At 34.0% G+C, this 19,625-nt stretch overlaps 1 protein-coding gene across 2 annotated transcripts; it reads left to right on the forward strand.

Annotated features, from left to right (window-relative positions):
* The first annotated feature begins 12,891 nt into the window (after positions 1 to 12,891).
* Positions 12,892 to 19,591, forward strand: LOC121730208 (zinc finger protein 706-like). 2 transcript variants are annotated; one of them, XM_042119156.1, is made up of 4 exons: positions 12,892 to 13,011; positions 13,866 to 14,010; positions 19,269 to 19,406; positions 19,496 to 19,590. In XM_042119156.1, the coding sequence occupies exons 2-3, from the start codon at positions 13,867 to 13,869 to the stop codon at positions 19,356 to 19,358; spliced, it is 234 nt and encodes a 77-aa protein (XP_041975090.1). In that variant the 5' UTR covers positions 12,892 to 13,011; position 13,866; the 3' UTR covers positions 19,359 to 19,406; positions 19,496 to 19,590. The 2 variants fall into 2 exon arrangements, with proteins under 2 accessions (XP_041975090.1, XP_041975089.1); XM_042119155.1 differs by having other exon boundaries at positions 19,269 to 19,591.
* The last annotated feature ends 34 nt before the right edge of the window (positions 19,592 to 19,625 follow it).

Below are 19,625 nucleotides of genomic sequence, written 5' to 3' on the forward strand. Positions count from 1 at the left end.
CAAACGAAACCAAAATTGGTTTTCATCTGTCTGAAAAATATGTGTACTTACGTATACACTTACACAAGCATGATTGAACATGAATTCTATATAATATAAATCAGTGAGGCCCATTCAATTCAGGACTGCCGTGCAGTCCTGCCGTGAATGGGCCCTTTAAGGTACACTTTTTTGACAAGTATTGTGGAGCATTTTTGACGGAGTTACTTTTCCTTGGTTTTTATTATTCGTAGGGAACAGCTGATTTATTTTTTCGCTATTTCACTGTTACTTTCATACAAAAAGTTATTCGTAATGATGGTTTTCAAGTTGTGAGTTACTTACATGTTGTACATCTGTGTCAACCAACCAACCCAGACACATGTGTCGGTACCCACAATTCGCCTAACATTCCTGCATCGCGCTATCGAAGTTTCGGAGAACGGCAAGATATACTCGTATAATACAACGTCTGAAATGACGTCAGTGGGCTTCGGCCTGACCGAGCATGCTATCTCGCTCGGTCGGAAGATCTTCTTTTTCGGCCGCCACTAACAACGTTAAATTGGTGACCACCGACAAGAACACGCATCCTTCTGGACATTAATCATCATCAACACTCCCCGCCCCTCCGCACCACGTCAGCAGACATCAAGCATAACCGGGTCGCCTTGACCATATGCCGCGTTGGAGGTCCGCGCCGGTCGAACCCGCGTCTGGCTTGAACGGGGCAGCCATAGGCTACAACGATCGGTCAGCAAGCAGAGCACGGGGTCCCTCTCCTGGTCATTGCACGCGTAGCTTCAGCCCACACCTGACAACACAAGCGCATCGAAGAATACCACAGGTCTTCGGGGGGGAGTGATGTGGCGGTACCCAAATTCGCCTAACATTCCTGCATCGCGCTATCGAAGTTTCGGAGAACGGCAAGATATATACAACGTCTGAAATGACGTCAGTGGGCTTCGGCCTGACCGAGCATGCTATCTCGCTCGGTCGGAAGATCTTCCTTTTCGGCCGCCACTAACAACGTTAAACACACAATAGCCGTGTGCGTTTCATTTTTTCGCAGTTTGGCAGCTGACTGTCAACTTCATAATGGAGTGTCATGTTCTAACAATTTCTGTCAGATTTTAGAACATGACACTGACACTAATTTTTAACTTTGCGCATGCGCAATGTACATTGGAAAACGAAACGAACACGACTATTTTGTCTTGTATTAAATCGTCTTATAGAAATAAAAAAATAAAAATTGTAGGTAATTTATTTCACCATTATGAAACCACCTTTATCCAAAAATTGTGTCACTTTTGTGTAACGGTAACACAAAATCTTTTGTGTTATATTTGACAACTAGCGGCCCGCCCCGGCTTCGCACGGGTGGACATTGATTTTTAAATATTTTTTTTCAATCTTTATTTCTTACTCAATCTTTATGTTAAGCAGAACATAAAAATGGTTGACACTAAACGAAATGAATTAATGAAGCACTATAATATCATCCCATCACTGAAGCGGCACCCGGCTGTCGCATAACTATTATATTATAAATCTATTGTATCTGCGATTCCCATGATCGAGGTAATAATAATTAATATTTACGTGGACTCTCCGGGCGAGCACACCCACGCGGCGCGCCTTGACGACGCCCAATTCGCAACGTGCAGCAGAAATCGTAATATTTTATTTTCGCCATAACATTAAAACCAAACGTCCAATTTTAATCATTCTAAGACCAAATATTATCTACATTAACTGTACTTAGACCCGATTCGACCAAACTTGAAGTTACACGAGTATAACTATCATAAGAATAATTTTACTCCTTTAATTTACTCTAGGGTATTATCGTTTGCATTTTACCAAGTTACTCAAAGAGTATGAAATAAAATGTCAATTATAGTTCACAATGACACCGACCGTGACAGTTGAACCCTGTTGTGCAACTATTCTCAGTTTAATATTTACTCCACCAAAATAGCCCGTATAAATATTTACTCCCGTGTAATTACCTCATTATTGGATTAGAAGTTGGAAAAACGCAAAACCAGCTTACTCTTAGATTAGGAAACAGTTATACTCGAGTAAAATTTTACTCCAGTTTGGTCGAATCCGCCCTTAGTAATGAAATAATTTATTTTGATAAGAATTAATGCCATGAGAAAAATAAAGGCATTTAAATGTAGTCCAAAAACATTTCAAGATTTTTTAATAAAAAAATGGTTATTGTGCCTCACTCAACATAGATAGGTATAGTGTGTCGCGGACTTTTTTGTAGATATTTAAAAGATCTACAATTACTTAGAACATTTTATGGTTCTATCTTTTATAGTTTAGGCAGCGTACGCGAAAAAAGTAACATTTCTGGTTGATTTTTTACACCTTGCGTCCGAAAATCCCAAATATCTTACGGAACCCTATTTTTTTCCAAAATAAAATTTAGCCTATGTTCAGCAGAATTAATGTAGGATTCTAATGGTAAAATAATCTTTCAAATCGGTTCAGTAGTTTCGGAGCCTATTCAAGACAAACAAACAATCAAATCTTTCCTCTTTATAATAGTAGTATAGTGTAGAAATTCTAGCGGCCTTACCCATACTACAAATGTGATTTTTGGCTTTTTTTGCTTTATATTAATAATGACAACAGGTAGATACTTCAATTTTTCACAAAATCCTTAATTATATGTTTACTTTAATATTTTATAATAAAATTTATATAAAATAAAAAATTAAGGGGGGCTCCCATACAAAAAACACAATTTTTGGCCTAATTTTGCTCTATAATGGTACGGATAATGGAACCCTTCGTGCGCGAGTCCGACTCGCACTTAGCCAATTATTTAAATATTGAGGAGCTTTCTCTTCCCCTTCCCCTCTATAATATTTACTAAGGTTGCTTAAAACTGCCTGTTTTTCTTTAAAATCAGGCGTTCTATTAAATCAGGCAGTTTTTAACTAAAGCAACCTTAATAAATATTGTGTTTTTTCCAATAACTGGCACTGTCCAATCACTATTATAGTCATTTACCCTACTTTATTTTAAATCGAAAACTACTAAATTAAGTTGCATGTATGGGGATGGGGAGACATAATAACGTCATATCAACATTTTTGGGCTGGTCGAAACTCCAATATGCAGCGTGATTCTTGTCGGACAAGTTGACCACAGTTTTTACATTAACTTTATTAAACAAATTTGAATAAAATTAAAGTTGTATGTACGAAGAGCCATAGTGACGTAATATCAACATCTTTGGGCTGTCGGACACTCCATAAGCAGCGTGATTCTTGTGGACAAGTTGACCATAGTTTTTAAATTAACTTCATTAAACAAATTTGAAAAAATTAAAGTCGTATGTACGAAGAGTCATTCGGACAAGTTGATATTAGCATTTAGAATAACATTATCTATCACACTGACGTAAAAAAAATATATCATTGCTATTTTTTTCCGACACGTATGTACGAAGAGCCATAATGACGTAATATCAACATCTTTGGGCTGTCGGACTCTCCATACGCAGCGTGATTCTTGTCGGAAAATTTGAAAAAATTAAAGTTGTATGTACGAAGAGTCATAGTGACGTCATAGCGACATCTTTGGAGTGTCGGACACTCCAGACGCAGCGTGATTCTTGTCGGACAAGTTGACCACAGTTTTTAAATTAACTTTATTAAACAAATTCCAAAAAATGAAAGTTGTATGTACGAGGAGCCATGATGACGTCATATCGACAATTTCAGGAGTCAAGCATTCGAAAACGCAGCAGCGTCGAAATTTTTCGCATAGAAAAGTTTGTCAGACTCATCGTAAACAAGGCACTCACAAAGTGGTAAATTTATATGTATCAGAAAAAAGTTAGTTCCGTGTACTGGGGACTACTAGTAATGGTTTTCAAGTTGTGAGTTACTTACATGTTGTACACCTGTGTCAACCAACCAACCCAGACACACATTTTGTCTTGTATTAAATCGTCTTATACAAAAGTATAAGACGATTTAATTTTTTATTTTAATTTTAATTAATTTATAGTCTTAAAGTCAATTAGTTCATGATATCGATTTACTATAGTTCAAGTGATGAGAATCCGTAAACACACGTAAAAAGCTATGCAATTTTTATAGCCAAATTATTAATTGATGTGACATTTTTAGCCCTAATGCCTAATATAGCACGAATAAGGGATTAATAAACTTATAAATTATCTTTTTAGCTTACAAAAATACCGATTGAAAAGCCCAAAACACGTTGTTCAAAACTTACGTATTTAATGTTTAATACACGTGTTTGAGGCATTCTTTGGCCATTCTTATGGTTTATTATTTAGCGGAACTACAAAACTCAACAATATCTAGCATTAAATGTTCACTAAAAACCTTTATTAACACTTTTATTACATGAAATATGCCGACCGACTCCTTTGTTATGTCCTAGTAAGTAGGGCATAACATTACACGCTTTTGACGCTTATTCACCGATATAAGGCTCTCTCCAGTATATAGTACCTCAATGGTCTTATAGAATTAAAAAAAATAAAAATTGTATAGCCCGTCAAAAAAGTCACGACATTAATAGAGTCGCCACTTGTTTCCGGTGTGGCCTCTTATGGCCAAACTATATCCAGTCACTATAAAAGATTTTGATACTTTATATTAAATAGAGTTTAAAAACACGTTGTAAATATTATGATTTATATATATTATGTAGTTAAGAAAATTTGAAATAATTATGATGTAGTTATATTGTGTGTTTAATTTACGACATTACAAGAAACAATTTAATCTATGTAAAGTACCTATTATAATCTTTGTATATGTCATGGTCTGTCTCTGTCAAGAAAGTGAAGAAATTAAAAAGTGGCAACATCGTAGTGTCAGCCCTTTCAAATCAATCTAAGAAATAATCGGTCAAGTGCGAGTCGGACTTGCGCACGAAGGGTTCCGTACCGTTATAGAGCAAAAATCAGCCAAAATTGTGTTTTTGTATGGGAGCCCCCCTTAAATTTTTATTTTATTTAAATATTATTAATAATTATTAAATAACACATATAATTATGGCCTTTGTGAAAATTTCAAGTGCCTACTTGTTGTCATCATTGTTACCGAGCAAAAAATGTTTGAAAAATTATGTTTTTTGTATCGGAGCCCCCCTTAAATATTTAATTTATTTTGTTTTTAGTATTTGTTGTTACAGCGGCAACAGAAATACATAGTCTGTGATAATTTCAACTTTCTAGCTATTACCGTTCTTGAGTTACAGCCTGGAGACAGACCGACGGATTTTTACACTTTGGGTACGGAACAATAAAAAGAAATGACACTACGATGTTGCCACTTTTCAATTTATTCACTTTCTTGACGGATTATATAAAAAATGCAATAACTCGATTAAACGGTTGAACTGATGTGGCTTCTTTTTAGTCTTTAAATATTCCTGGAAGTCCAGGGAAGGTTTATAAGTGACACGAAGTTCACCGGGACATCTAGTCACTAGTGCTACATATTATTATGAATTTATAACACCTGTTATTTAAGTACCCTCTCCCTGAGAGCTGCAGAGCTACTTTGATGACCATTGAGAGCTGAGAGAAGCTCACTCCTTTTTTGTTATGGAACTACTTATTTAAGAAAATACAAAAAATAAATAAGATGTGAAAAACAGAGTTTTGTTATTTTAATAAAATATGATCATCCAAATAATATTCTACAATTCAGCCGGAAACAGAATCATCGCCACTTTCTAGGTCCATGTAGTTACAGCAGTGGTGTCATAGTGAAGAGGCACTTTCATCTTCAATAGTCAGCTCTTCAATATTGAATTTAGGATATCTTAATAAAGGGTTAATTCCCACTCCTTGTATTTATTTTCAGTGTTTCAAAATGATAGCATAAATTCTCCCAGTCATTTCGGTTATTTCGTTAAACGCTTTTTCTGCTACCTGTAAACATAAAACGTAATAATTATATTATATTACGCTGCATCAAAGTGTTAAAGGAGTTAAGCACATACACAGTGACACGAGAATTTTATATAGGTACCTACGTCTAAGATACATAATTACGCAAAGCACCTAAGTCAAAGTATCAATCATTGTTAGGCGCGTTATATGATAGATTTCTTTGACAGTTCATTGTTTACGTAAACAAGGTTTAAGTAAAATTGTTGTTTTATTATACCACATAATACTTACTCGGCTACTTAGAATTGCATTATACAATAAAATAAACAAATAAAATTGATAAAACAAACCCTTAATTACCTGCTACTATGGCGATTGTGCGATCAGAATCGGAAATGTGGACGCGAGAATGTCAGTGATATTTTCGCGTATTACTATTTTTCTTCAATGAAAATCTTCAAATTTTCAGCACTATGACACGTCTTTCACTTTAATTATTAATATTAATCACAGTAACATGTAGTTTTCACATTGTAAAACTAAATTTAAGCAAATTGAAAATCTTTGTTTTGTAAATTTAATGTCATTTGTATTCATATTGTATAGATTAAGTTATTTACATGCATTGTGTATTTGTGGTGTCACTGTCGCACCTGTGAGCTTAATTTTAATTAATATTAATGATCGTTATTTAAATCTGATAATTTTAGTTTGTAGTCTATGACACTATTGCTTATATTATATTTTAAGGCTGGAGAGGAAAAAAATGTACGGAAGACAGTTGGTTGACAAATTGTTGAAAATTATTATTAAGGATTCAGCTAGATGTAGATTTTGTGAACACGCATTTTTTAAATATTATATTTTAGTGAGCTTTGAAGATGTGGTAGTTTCATTTCTAAATATCTGCCTATCATTTCAATGATCTCCAAATATTCATATTGTATAGATTAAGTTATTTACATTGTAAATTTTATTTTTTTAAAAGACAAATTTTCCACTTTTTTACTAAAAAGTGGCCCCGTGCGAGTTTCTTACGCCGGTTCTTCTCGCCGGGTTAGTTCCCGAACCGGTGGTAGGCAACATGTAGTTTAACATTCTGAAAATATTTGATTCAAATTTATTCAGAAATAAAACAATTTTTATTTATTTATTTATTTATATTTACAAAGGGACAAATGTCAAAAGAGTGTTGCCATTGCTTAAAAAAAAAGTTTCGCCTCCTAGACATTATTGACGGACTATTTCACCATTATGAACCACCTTTATCCAAAAATTGTGTCACTTTTGTGTAACGGTAACACAAAATCTTTTGTGTTACTATTTGACAATTCTGGCGGCCTTGATTGTAGTTAAAGTCATAGTTAAAGTTACAGTCAGAGTAGACATAACGATAGAGTATGCTGACTTAGAACTGATGTTGAAATTTTTAAATTTGACGTATTATGACGAAAATCGTCGCTAGGGTTGTTAACTTGTTACCTACGAATTTAAAACTATGACAAATTCGCTGGACGTGTTCCTCTTTGGTCGTATTGTTGTTTGTGTTTTGGCACATGCGATTAAAATTGGCAGAATCCAATTTTGAAAACTTTATTTTAAATATTTAAAAATGAATTATATCAGCCAGCGCAAGGCACATTCCGTTCATAATCCTAGTGAAACCCGACGAATTTGACAGATATTGAAACCTGTCCGTTTCTTTGCAGTCGAACTACTGGTCGTTATGTCTATTGTGTTACAGTTATAGTTAAAGTTAGACTGGGTTGCACCAGAGGCGTGGGTAAAGTTAAATATGGCGTCCAAACACCCCTTATTCTCATACGACATCTGTTAATTTTTCCGGTTAAGAGGATACACCAGGGGCGAGAGAAATTGAAAATAGGTATTTGAAAATGTATTGCTGTCTCACCAATCTTAAGTCTCCCACTGCAGAGCGCGATAGAGACAACACGACAAACGTTCTAATAAAAGAACAGTAAAACTTCAATTTGTTGTCCGCTGATTCCTTTTCCAAAACTTAACCGATTTAAGTATTTTTTTCATTAAGAATTAAAGCAAGGCTTGAGCTGTGTTCCTATGTTTTTTTTTTTTTGTATATTCTAGCCAGTTTTGTTTTTAATCGTGAAGTCTCCGAGATTTTGTTAATGATATGCTTCAAATCCCCACACTGGATATACCTACTCAATCTGATTTTATTCATACATATGCGGAAGTTACAAAGTCTCAACCAGGAAAAAGCTTACAAAACGAATGCAATTTAAAGAAATCTACATTAAGAAAAAAGAAGAAGAAATTAAACGAGGAGATTGATGAAGATTTCATCACATTAAGACAACAAAACATATTATCATCTACGGATAATTTGTCAGAAACTAGCGGAGAGGCTGAACAGTTAACTAAACAAAAGAAGAAAAACTCATTTAAAGATCTGTTATTTAAGCTGAAGTGCATTATTTTGAAGAAGGAGGATTCTTTTGAGACTAAATTTAAATTGGTAGCTAAACTTTTATTTCAGTGGTTTTTAAATTTTGTAAGCTCATATTTTTCGGATTTAAATGCTATCGAAACAATATTTAATTTATTTAATGGATAGCACTGCAATTAAAATTAACTATGTAAACCTTATCCAATGGAACGCTCAAAGCCTTCGATTGAAAAAGTCCTGTCTAGAGCAATTTTTAAATAAGGAAAAAAATCATATAGCAATTTTGAGTGAAACGTGGCTTGCACCTAATAGTGAATTTAGAATTTCAGGTTACAACATATACCGTAAAGACAGGCATGACTCTTACGGAGGTGTAGCAATTTTAACGCATTATTCTGTAAAAGCTCAACAGTGTTACCTACAACTTAGTAATACAAATATTGAAATTGTTCACGTAAAAATGTTGTGTCTGTTTACTGTCCTCCTGCACGCACGAATCAAAATGATTGGGAAGAGATATTTTATGAATTTCGATGTAACACCATATTAGCAGGAGACTTCAATGGTCACCACCCTAATTGGTCTAATCGCTCCGATACTCGAAGAGTTCAAATTTTTGATGCACTTACTGGTAGTAACTTTTGCACTTTAAATGATGGATCTTCTACTAGAATAAAAATTGTAAGTGGCAGACTTCAAGAATCTGCTCCAGATATTACTATGGTTTCGACTGATATATCTCTTAGGTTCATATGGCAAGTTTCTAAAGAAACTCTTGGAAGTGATCATTGTGTAATAAAATTTTGTACATCTATACAGTTTGATCCCCACTTTTCTAAGAAACGCAATATTAAAAATGCTGATTGGAACGCTTACTCAGATCATATTGAAAATTCCATTAAAAATTCGGTGATGCCGAACGAACCTCAAGAAGCATATAACTGGTTTTTGGGTATTATAAATGAAGCTGCTGATAAAAATATTCCTTTTATTAAAGTTTATAATAATTCTAGCCAAAAATTTTCTCCAAAATTTCTAATTTTTGGAACGCACAACTTTCGCAAGCAGTTGCTGAACGTAGACTAGCACTTAAAAATTTCAGAAGAAATCCTACTCCCCAAAATTATGAATTGCTGAAGTGTAAAATATCAAAGGCTCAGAAAATGATTCGCAATGCAAAAATAGATTCATGAAAAAAAATCTGTAACTCTATAGATGGATCTACTTCAGTCAGTAATATGTGGAATCAACTAAAATGGTTAAAAGGCTATAATTCTAGATCAGCATATCCTGACTCAGATAACACAAATATGATTTTACAAAATTTAGCACCAGACTATGTATCTCCTGATATTCCTGAATTTTCACCTATATTTTCACCAATTCAAACATCTATTTCTCTTCATGAATTAAATAACTGCATTAAATCAAAAGATTCTGCTCCAGGAATAGATAACGTAATCTTCTCTTTTATTAAGAACCTTCCTCTGATTGGTAAGGTTCATTTAGTTAAAATATATAATCTTTGTCTAAATTTCGGTTTTGTTCCATATCAATGGAAAGAAGTAAAAATTGTTCCCATTCCTAAAGCTAATAATCATTCAGTTTTTAGACCTATTGCACTTATGTCTTGTATCTGTAAAACTTTCCATACTATTCTGGTATATCGCTTAGAGTGGTTCTTTGAAAAAAATAATTATTTTTCCCGTGAAACTATAGGATTTAGAAAAAGTCGTTCATGTCCTGATGCTCTTTTTAGATTAATTTCTCGTATACAGATTGGTTTTACTAAAAAATGTTCTACTTTGGCTTGTTTTATTGATATTGAAAATGCCTATAATAATGTAGATATCAATTATTTAGTTAAAATTTTGGACTCCTTGGGTGTTGGATCTTTACTTTGTAGATACATTTTCAATTATTTGAAAGATCGGAATTTAGTAATTGTTTTAAATAATAAATTGATCTCTAGACTTACTAGTAAAGGAATTTTACAGGGCGATCCATTGGCTCCTCTCTTATTTAATGTTGCTATCTCTGAAATTTGTAATAATATTCCAAGAGTTTTTTTTTCTCAATACGTTGATGATTTTGTTATTTTTACTACCAATAGAATTCTAAGTGACAGTGTATCGGAACTTCAACTTGCTATAGATCGTTTTAAAATTGCTACCGATAGGATAGGTTTATCAATATCAAATGAAAAAACTAAGGTATGTTTATTTAAAAGAGGTGGTAAAGAAGTAGCTGAAATTATGTTGAATGGTCAATTGTTAAATAAAGTCGATTCTGTAAAATATTTAGGGGTTTGGCTGGATAGCTCTCTCTCGTGGAAAAAACATATAAATGAGATTTATGTCAAAGCCTCAAAATTCATTAATATTATGAAGGTCTTGGCTGGTTCAAATTGGGGTATACATCAACTACATTTACGTAGACTTTATTTAAGTTTGGTACGTAGTCGAATTGATTACGCAAGTTTTCTTTATGACTACAGCGCTAAATCAGTACTCTATAAATTAGATAAGTTGTAAAACCAAAGTCTGAGAAATATAGGTCATTATATTAAAAGTACTCCTATCCACGTAATGGAGAGCGATTTAGCCATTCCCCCTTTGTTTGTTCGAAGAATCTTTTTGGCTGGGAAGTTTCTGTTAAAATTGAAATATTTAGATGGTAATTATAACTGTGAAATTTTAATAAAACTTCAAGAAGCCTTCCTTGGTCACTACTGGTCTCGTAAAAAGAAACCGCTATTAGCATCTGTATTTGAAGAGATTAAAGAATGTTACGTTACGAGTGTTAGTCGTTTAGAAATGTTTAATCTTAGTTCTTGGATTACTAGTATGGACATTTCTTCAAATATTATTACAAACATAAGCAATATTAATCAACCTAAAAAAGATATTATTGTTGCCCATTTGAAACAGAAATGTTTAGATTTACTCTCAAACCAGTTTCTCGATTTCTACAAGATCTATTGCGATGGTTCTAAAGACTCTTCGGGAGTAGGTGCTGTAATTTTTGATGTTCATGCCGACACCTCATTCAAATTGAAACTACATAAATCACATTGTATTATGGAGGCCGAGTTAGTTGGAATTCACAAAGCCCTGTGCTATATAGAATCAATAAATTTTGAAAAGTTTGTTATTTTTAGTGACTCCCGAAGTGCATTGCAGCACTTGGCTCGCTGCACCTCGAATTTTCGAGGTACAGCGATAGCCTACCAAATTTTAGATTTGTTGATGAGATACAAAGAACAAAACAAAATAATATTGATACAATGGATTCCCTCGCACATAGGTCTTGTAGGGAATGAGAAGGTAGACATTTTAGCTAAAGAAGCAATAAATGATGGACTCATTTGTGAAAATTTTCCCCACTACACTAATTACATTTCTATTGTGAAACAGCTTTCATATAAAACTTGGAAGGAATATTTTGAAACAACGTCCCTTACAAAAGGCATATTTTACGTCCGTGGCATATGGTATAAAGTTATCCAATCGACTCCGCTTAAAATTCCCTGGTTTGAAGGTTCTTTGAACAGACAATATACGTCAATAGCTTTAAGGTTACGATCTGGACACATTCCATTAAATATATTTGCATTTTTAATGCGCAAAGTGGCATCACCTAAATGTTTAGAGTGTGATAAGTTTGAGGACGTCCAGCATATACTGATGGAATGTGTCTGGAACGAAGTAGCTAGACAAGATATTATATTCTTTAACTTAGATATAAACGTTTGTGATGTAAGTGTATTCTTTCCATTTTTGTCTGCTCCTTTATCTAAGGAAGCAATTGCTTTGTAATAAAGATTAAAAAAAAAAAAGGGCAAATGGTACAGTGACATAAAGAAAGATTTTTCAATCCCATTGGTATAACACTATACAGTCTGAATCAAGAAAATTCACATCAGTAATAACAAGGATGAGATTTGTAATTTGGACATTGCTTGGTCCCCTCCCACCTCCATAAATTAAGAATTTTAGATGATGCAAAATGCCCCAAATGCTTAGAAAATGATGCTGACCTCAAACATATAATCTTTGATTGCAAAGCACTTATAGGTCTGGACAGAATTTTACTCTGCTCTGAAATAGATAAAATTTGTAAAGATGAAGATATAAGTGTACCCCGCCGCCCAGAAGATTTACTGTCTAATTACAATTTCTTCAAATGTTTATACCGTTATATATGCTCAACGATGGAAAAAGTTTAAATTGTAAATAGGTACCGTAGAGTTTTGTTTTTTTTTTTGTAAATAGTGCTTAGTGTGAACATATATTAAGTCTATGGTGAGAACCAACATAGAAGAAAGACATTCCTTTTTTTTATCTGTTGTATTTTGTATTATTATTGTATTTTTTTGGAGCAAAGGACTCGTTTCCAGCTCCCAATAAATTAAAAAAAAAAATGGTGCAACCCAACCTAATTGTCAACTTCATATTTTGTCAGACGGACAAATGTTAGGTACCTAGCAGTATACTGGCCCAGGTAATTTGACGTATCGGCAGCCAATCACATCTCGTCAAATCGCATGCTGCTCAATACTGTTACGTCTGTTAAGTTTTAGAACACAGGCAAAGTAGCTACTCAAGCATAACTTTTTGCGAAATAATCGTGTGTGGGAAATCGTACAAAAATTATTTGTTTCTTTTTTATTTGCTTCAATTTCTCTAATTTGAGACATGTAAGTAATTAGACAAGTTGATGTATTCAAATACTAGAACTTTCTATAAAAGGATACCACCGCAGTTACACCATAGCATGTGCTAATATTATTTATATCTTAAATTAATTATATCTTAAATGATAATTATATTATTAAATAACATTGCATTGGTTCCAAGCAATTGAGTATGCAGTCAAATTTAGTAGAATAAGTATAAGGTTTACCGTACGCGACACGTATAAATTTTAGATTAGGTAGGTACCTACTAAAAGTGATCAATTTGGAACATTAAAAAACAATATTTTATCAATTAATATTATTATAAAACAATTCATCATTCATTTTGAATAAACAAAGCATGCGTACAAGCTTCACCATGGTGTAATTATTTATAGTAGTTACTTATATTTGTATATCAATTTTTTTATATTAAAATAATTTATTAATATAACTAGCTGTCCCGGAACTAGCTGTCCCGGAACTTTGTGTCACTTAAAAACCTTCCCTGGACTTCTACGAATATTTAAGGACCAAAATCAGCCCAATCCGTTCAGCTGTTTTCGAGTTTTAGCGCGACTAACACATTTGAAAATCCATTTGTCATCAATCACAGTGTGTAACAAAAATAAGTGATAATACTTTAGGGTGTATACGTATTCCTTGTAGAGAGTTCACTGTAATAGTCACTTGTTTTTGTTACACCCTGTATATAGATTTGTTATAGTGTGAATTAGTATTATTAGAACACTATTATATAGTTATAAATTGATATATTTATTAAGCATAAAATATCATAATCAACAATGTGAGAAAACCAGATTGCATGCACACTTTGCCTATCAAAATCACTCATGATTTACTGTTTTTCATAGAATGGCTCGTGGTCATCAAAAAATCCAATCACAGGCTAAAGCAGCGGAAAAGCAGTCCAAACTTAAGAAGCAGCAAGGCCATAGTGCTACTGAACAGAAAAAAGCAGCCCAGAAAGCACTTGTGCATGTGTGTGTTGTTTGCAAGGTATATAAATCTTATGTTTTAATTTAATTAGACATAATATACACATTACTAGCGACCCGCCCCGTCGTCGCATGGGTATAAAATATATAGCCACTGAAAAAAAAGATTAAAATCGATAGCTTGTGATCCTTCACATGGTCTACTTCTTATCTGTGCCAAATAACATACATATTGCTTCAGTAGTTTGCGAGATAAGCCCTTCCAAATAATTTCCCCCGTTTTTTCCACATTTTCCTATTAGTCTTAGCATGATTAAATATAGCCTATAGCCTTCCTCAATAAATGGGCTATCTAACACTGAAATAATTTTTTAAATCGGATCAGTAGTTCATGAGATTAGTGCATTCAAGTTAGCCCTTTCAAATAATTTTACCCGTTTTTTCCACATTTTCCTCTATTTCTTCACTCCTATTAGTATTAGCGTGATAAAATATAGCCTATAGCCTTCCTCGATAAATGGGCTACACTGAAAGAATCGTCAAAATCCGTTACATAGTTTTAAAGATTAAAGGGAACAAAGGGACATGAGGGAAAAAAGCGACTTTGTTTTATAATATACTAGCTGTTGCCCGCGATTTCGTCCGCGTGGACTTCAGTTTATAGCGCGCGGTGTCAACAAACTTGCTGTCAAATGCTTTTTAAAACCCTGGTACCCCTTAAATCAAAATACCCAAAACAGCAGTGTGCAAGTGCACATAATATTTTTTTTTTTTTAATTAAACTTTTTTATACCAAACTAGATGACGCCCGCAACTCCGTTGCGCCAAAACTAGTTTATTACACAACTTTAGCTTTACCCATAAACTATTTAGTATTTATTATTGGTAGGCTGTTCTTTCTGATAGGGTAGTATTTAATCGAGTGACTGTAAATTACAGTTTTAAGTGTCAAAATTACTAAATTTGGGTTATAGAATTTTGAATTACTATTTGAGCGACTGATTGTGAGTGACGAGAAATTAACAGAACAGCAACTTACAAATTCTTTATTTGAGTTATTTAAAATTCAAAATGAGCAGCGACATAATATTTGAGCGACCTAATATCTGTTTGAGTGTGAACATAACGTCCTGCATTTTTTTAAATTTTTGGCAAATGTATTTTTTATACTGAGCGGGCATTTTATCTTAAATAAAGTTTTTCGAATACAAAAATCACTTTGGAAATACTTTAATGAGCAGAGTATAATGAGCTCACATTATGCCTGGCCGCACATTGTCCGAAATTTCTGATCAGAAACAGTTGAATGTCCGCGCTGTCTTTTACATTTTGTACTGAGCCGAGTGAGCTCGAACTCTCTGGAAGGATATTTCGGATAGTGTGCGGGGTGGCGGTCCGGCGAAATTCAACTGTTTCTGATCAGAATTCGGACAATGTGCGGCCGGCCTAAAACAAAAAAAAAATGAATATGAAATAACTATTTGATGAAACACTTTTAATCAGGGATCCCTAGAACATTTTTTTTTATTACTATCAAGCAAATTTTTTGAGTAGCTTCATTTTTTTTATTATAAAATTGGGGCCGTCTATGGACTGTTCGCCCATATCCTTTTTTTGTTATTTTATTATGTCGATTTTTCGCACCTTTCCACCACTTTCCACTTTCCACCACTTTCCACCACTTCGAGTAGCTTCATTTGGATAAGAGGAACAACAATTTTATATGTGAAAAAAGTGGTAGCTAACAGAGATAGAAAGGATTTCATACTTTGATTTGATGATCCCAAAATATGTATTGTTCTATTTGTAGGAACTTATAAGTTTAGAATCATGCCAAATGATTTAGGGGGGAGGGGAGGAAAGGAGGGGGGGGGTTACCTCGTTTATATAACAATCATTAATAAATTACACAAATTATAATCCTTAACGGAACGTCAAAGAAATGGGTAAAAATTTGAATAGCGACCTATACCAAAAAAAAAACAACTGGCTTCAATTATGAGTCGACGAAGCTCCGCTACGCGGGGCTCCTACTTCTGGGTGGTTCACAATAAATAACCACGGCCGGCCGGGAACTACTCTGCGCTACGCTCCCGGCCGCCTTAGCCGTCATCTAACCTAACCCAAAAAAGTAGTATTGGTCCGCAGCCCAACTCACGGGCCTCACCTTTCTGCAACGATTCGTCGCCCCGCCCCATTCGAATTTTCACGCATTTAACAATATGTAGTTATAAAGCCTAAAATAGAATATCAGTAACCAATTATCGTTAATAATTAATTAAGCAGTTCACAAAAGTTTGCTCAAAGTGAACTTTTTAGTAGCTCGTAATAAATAAGCTCACTTAGAAAAATTTAATCTATATTTAATATTGAAGTTGCCCGCTATGTATTTCCAGTCGCTCACTTAGTAATACAGTCGCTCAGATAGAATTTTAATATCTGAAATAGATTAATCGCAATCCACATTTTGTAAGCTCGTTCTGGATTTTATTATAAATCAATATTAGTCGTTAGTTTAGTTTATTCTTCGCTTAGTCAAATTAATGCCGCTCATGTTATTAAAACAGTATGTTCATCATCAGTCGCAAAGTATTTTTTTTTTCGCTCGTTTTATTATTTCCCTTTCTGATATCTATGTTGGTAGGTGAGTTCGTGTATAACAATCGAAAGAATCGAAAAATTGTAACTCAACATGGTGGTACCTCTTATAGAAATACGTATGAGCAAGCGATAGCGCGATCTAGGCGACTCTTGGCGCCATCTAAATTTACGCATAAACACCCCCTTACAACCCCTTTCTCCAGTAAAAAAAGTAGCCTATGTCCTTTCTCAGGCTTTAGACTATCTGTGTACAAAATTTCATTACAATCGGTTCAGTAGTTTTGGCGTGAAAGCGAGACAGACAGAGATACTTTCGCATTTATAATATTAGTATAGATTAGAATAGATGTCTAGAATATAGATACATAGTGCCTCATGTGTAGATATCGAATTATATGCACGATCAAATTGCCGAAATATGCACAATCAAAAGTCACTTATAATTAGTTAGTTACTGCGGCGCAGCGACCCAAATTGAGTCTTGGCCTCTGACACGATCACTGGCCTCTGTCACTTATAATTAAGGCTGCGTTTCCATCAGACACGGCACGGCGCCGCCACCGTGTTACGGCACGACGCCGCCACCGTGATACGGTACGGCGCCGCACCGTGACACGGTGCCGTGTACGGTGCACCGCGCGCCCCTATTCTGGTGAAACTTCCGAACAAAATTTGTGTCCAAACTTAAACGAGGCATAATATGAAAATACATATCAAAGTCGCGTAATGCAAATATTGTCATGTATACCGAGGAAATTTTATCTATAATAAGTAATAGATAAAATTTCCTCGGTTTCTTTTTAACCGACTTCAAAAAATATTTAATGATTCTTTTTCAATCTTCGTCTTGGTAACAACAAGAGAATAATTTTTTCGCGATCCATATCCATTATCCAGACAAGCACTCTCGTTCGAACGCAAGCGCAAATATCGACTGAATAGGGATGCACCGTACATTTTCCGATTGCAATCTTAATGCCCATGGAAGTTTAATAAAAAAACATTAGTAAAAACAAATTTTTTACTAATGTTGTCAACTACAAAGAAAAATTTTGATTCTAGAAAGATATTGTTGCATATGCAAAGTATGCAAATCCATATAATCCGATGTCTACTCATGTGTAAATGAGAAATTCTACAGAGAACAGTACATTTTCCAGCGAAAAATTTGCCTATCCCCTTTATCCAAGTGGTGTATCTCTATAGTAAAATATAAATACTCTCTGGTGTAAATATATAATATACTCTAGGACAAACTATGTAAAATGTTAGTCAAACGCTGATGCGTTTGACTAACATTTTACATAGTTTGTATACCTTAATGGCGCATTTTCACTGGTCGATAGAGACCGCATGCGGGGTGCGGGAGATTTCTGAAACACATGCCACGACCAATGAAAATTCGCCATTAGTTGTCATAGACTCCCTGTATGACGTATACCGTACGAATTAACGACTAATGAAAATGCGCCCTAATAATGAATAATATTAGTATAGAATATAGATTCTATTGACATTTGTGTTATGTATCAAGTGCAAGATATCATAATAATAATACGCGAACGAAAAACTTTGTAACCCTTTTTACGAAAAATGGGGAAACGTAGGTTCATGAAATTTTGCACAGTTATAGTTTATATCGTGAAGGAGTGCATCGAACTAATATTATTTTGAAATTATGCTTTTATCATACATTTTTTTAACAAATAAAACATTACACACACTACAACACACACACATGAGAAATGACAGATTTTTGAGTGACAAGCCTATACATACGAATTATACTCCTTTATTTATGGTTGAAGTCTGTTGACAACAAGTTGACAAATTGAAAATGGATTATAGTTTTTTTAATGAATCTAAGATACTATTAGACAAGGCTTACACGGCCAGTCTGAGATCAGCTAAGTCCCAGAGACAAGAGTTGAAAAAAAAATGATAAACAATATTTTTACAAAATATAGGTAGTAGTCCAAATGTCATTGAAACTAAGGTCGAATTTCGACCATTGGGCAATCTCTAGTAATCTATACTAATATTATAAATGCGAAAGTATCTCTGTCTGTCTGTCTGTCTCGCTTTCACGCCAAAACTACCGAACCGATTGTAATGAAATTTTGTATACAGATAGTCTAAAGCCTGAGAAAGGACATAGGCTAATTTTTTACTGGAAAAAAGGGTTGTAAGGGGGTGAAAATACGAAAATTTGTTCAAATTAAGTTAGTTCCAAAAATTCATACTAGATGGCGCCGTGCGTCTCTTACATCGCGCTAACGCTTGCCCAACATCTTTCTATAAGAGGTGGTATCATTGTACATTTTAGTATCGATTTTTTTTCGATTGTTATATCTATTGTATGGTATTAAATAACTCAGTACTTTCTCTGTGCAGTGACGTAACCTTAAACCTATCAATGATAAATAGTTTATGGGTAAAGTTGTGTAATTGGGGGGCTAAATAAGCTTTAAAATTTGGCATAATATATAAAGTTTAATTTTAAAAAATTAAATATTATGTGCACACTGCACAGCTGTTTTGATTTAAGGGGTACCAGGGTTTTTTTTATAAAAGCTTTTGACACTAATTTTGTTGACATCGCGCTATAAACTGAAGTCCACGCGGACGAAGTCGCGGGCAACAGCTAGTTATTAATAGCTGTGTGTGTTGTTTGGAAATAACACAATATGAAGCAACTAATAATCCTCTATTTTTCAGGCCCAAATGCCGGACCCAAAGACTTATAAACAACATTTTGAAAACAAACACCCTAAAAATGATCTTCCAGAAGATTTGAAAGCTATATAAAATACTAGACAACCAATTAAGCTACATTCACTTCCAACATTATATTATGTGAGACGAGTATATTAATTGTATTTAGTTTGTTTGTTTTTTAAGTATCTGTTTTGTAACTTGCATTAAAAATCAAAATCATTCCACAGGTCGTAATTGGACTGAAATGTAATTGATGTTGGTAGTGGGTGTGGTGTCGGTGTTACTCTTCAAAGCAGGTGAAATTATAATATTATTAACTAGGTTTAATTATCTTTGCATATTGACTAAATATGTAAA

The sequence above is a fragment of the Aricia agestis genome, chromosome 9 (assembly GCF_905147365.1).
Source record: "Aricia agestis chromosome 9, ilAriAges1.1, whole genome shotgun sequence".
NCBI lineage: Eukaryota > Metazoa > Arthropoda > Insecta > Lepidoptera > Lycaenidae > Aricia > Aricia agestis.

What these genes read in the sequence shown, in the direction of transcription:
- LOC121730208 (XM_042119155.1), top strand. Translation starts at nt 13,867, where the DNA reads ATGGCTCGTGGTCATCAAAAAATCCAATCACAGGCTAAAGCAGCGGAA. An exon ending in ATGTGTGTGTTGTTTGCAAG is followed by an intron (nt 14,011 to 19,268) that starts GTATATAAATCT and finishes TCTATTTTTCAG; the next exon opens with GCCCAAATGCCGGACCCAAA.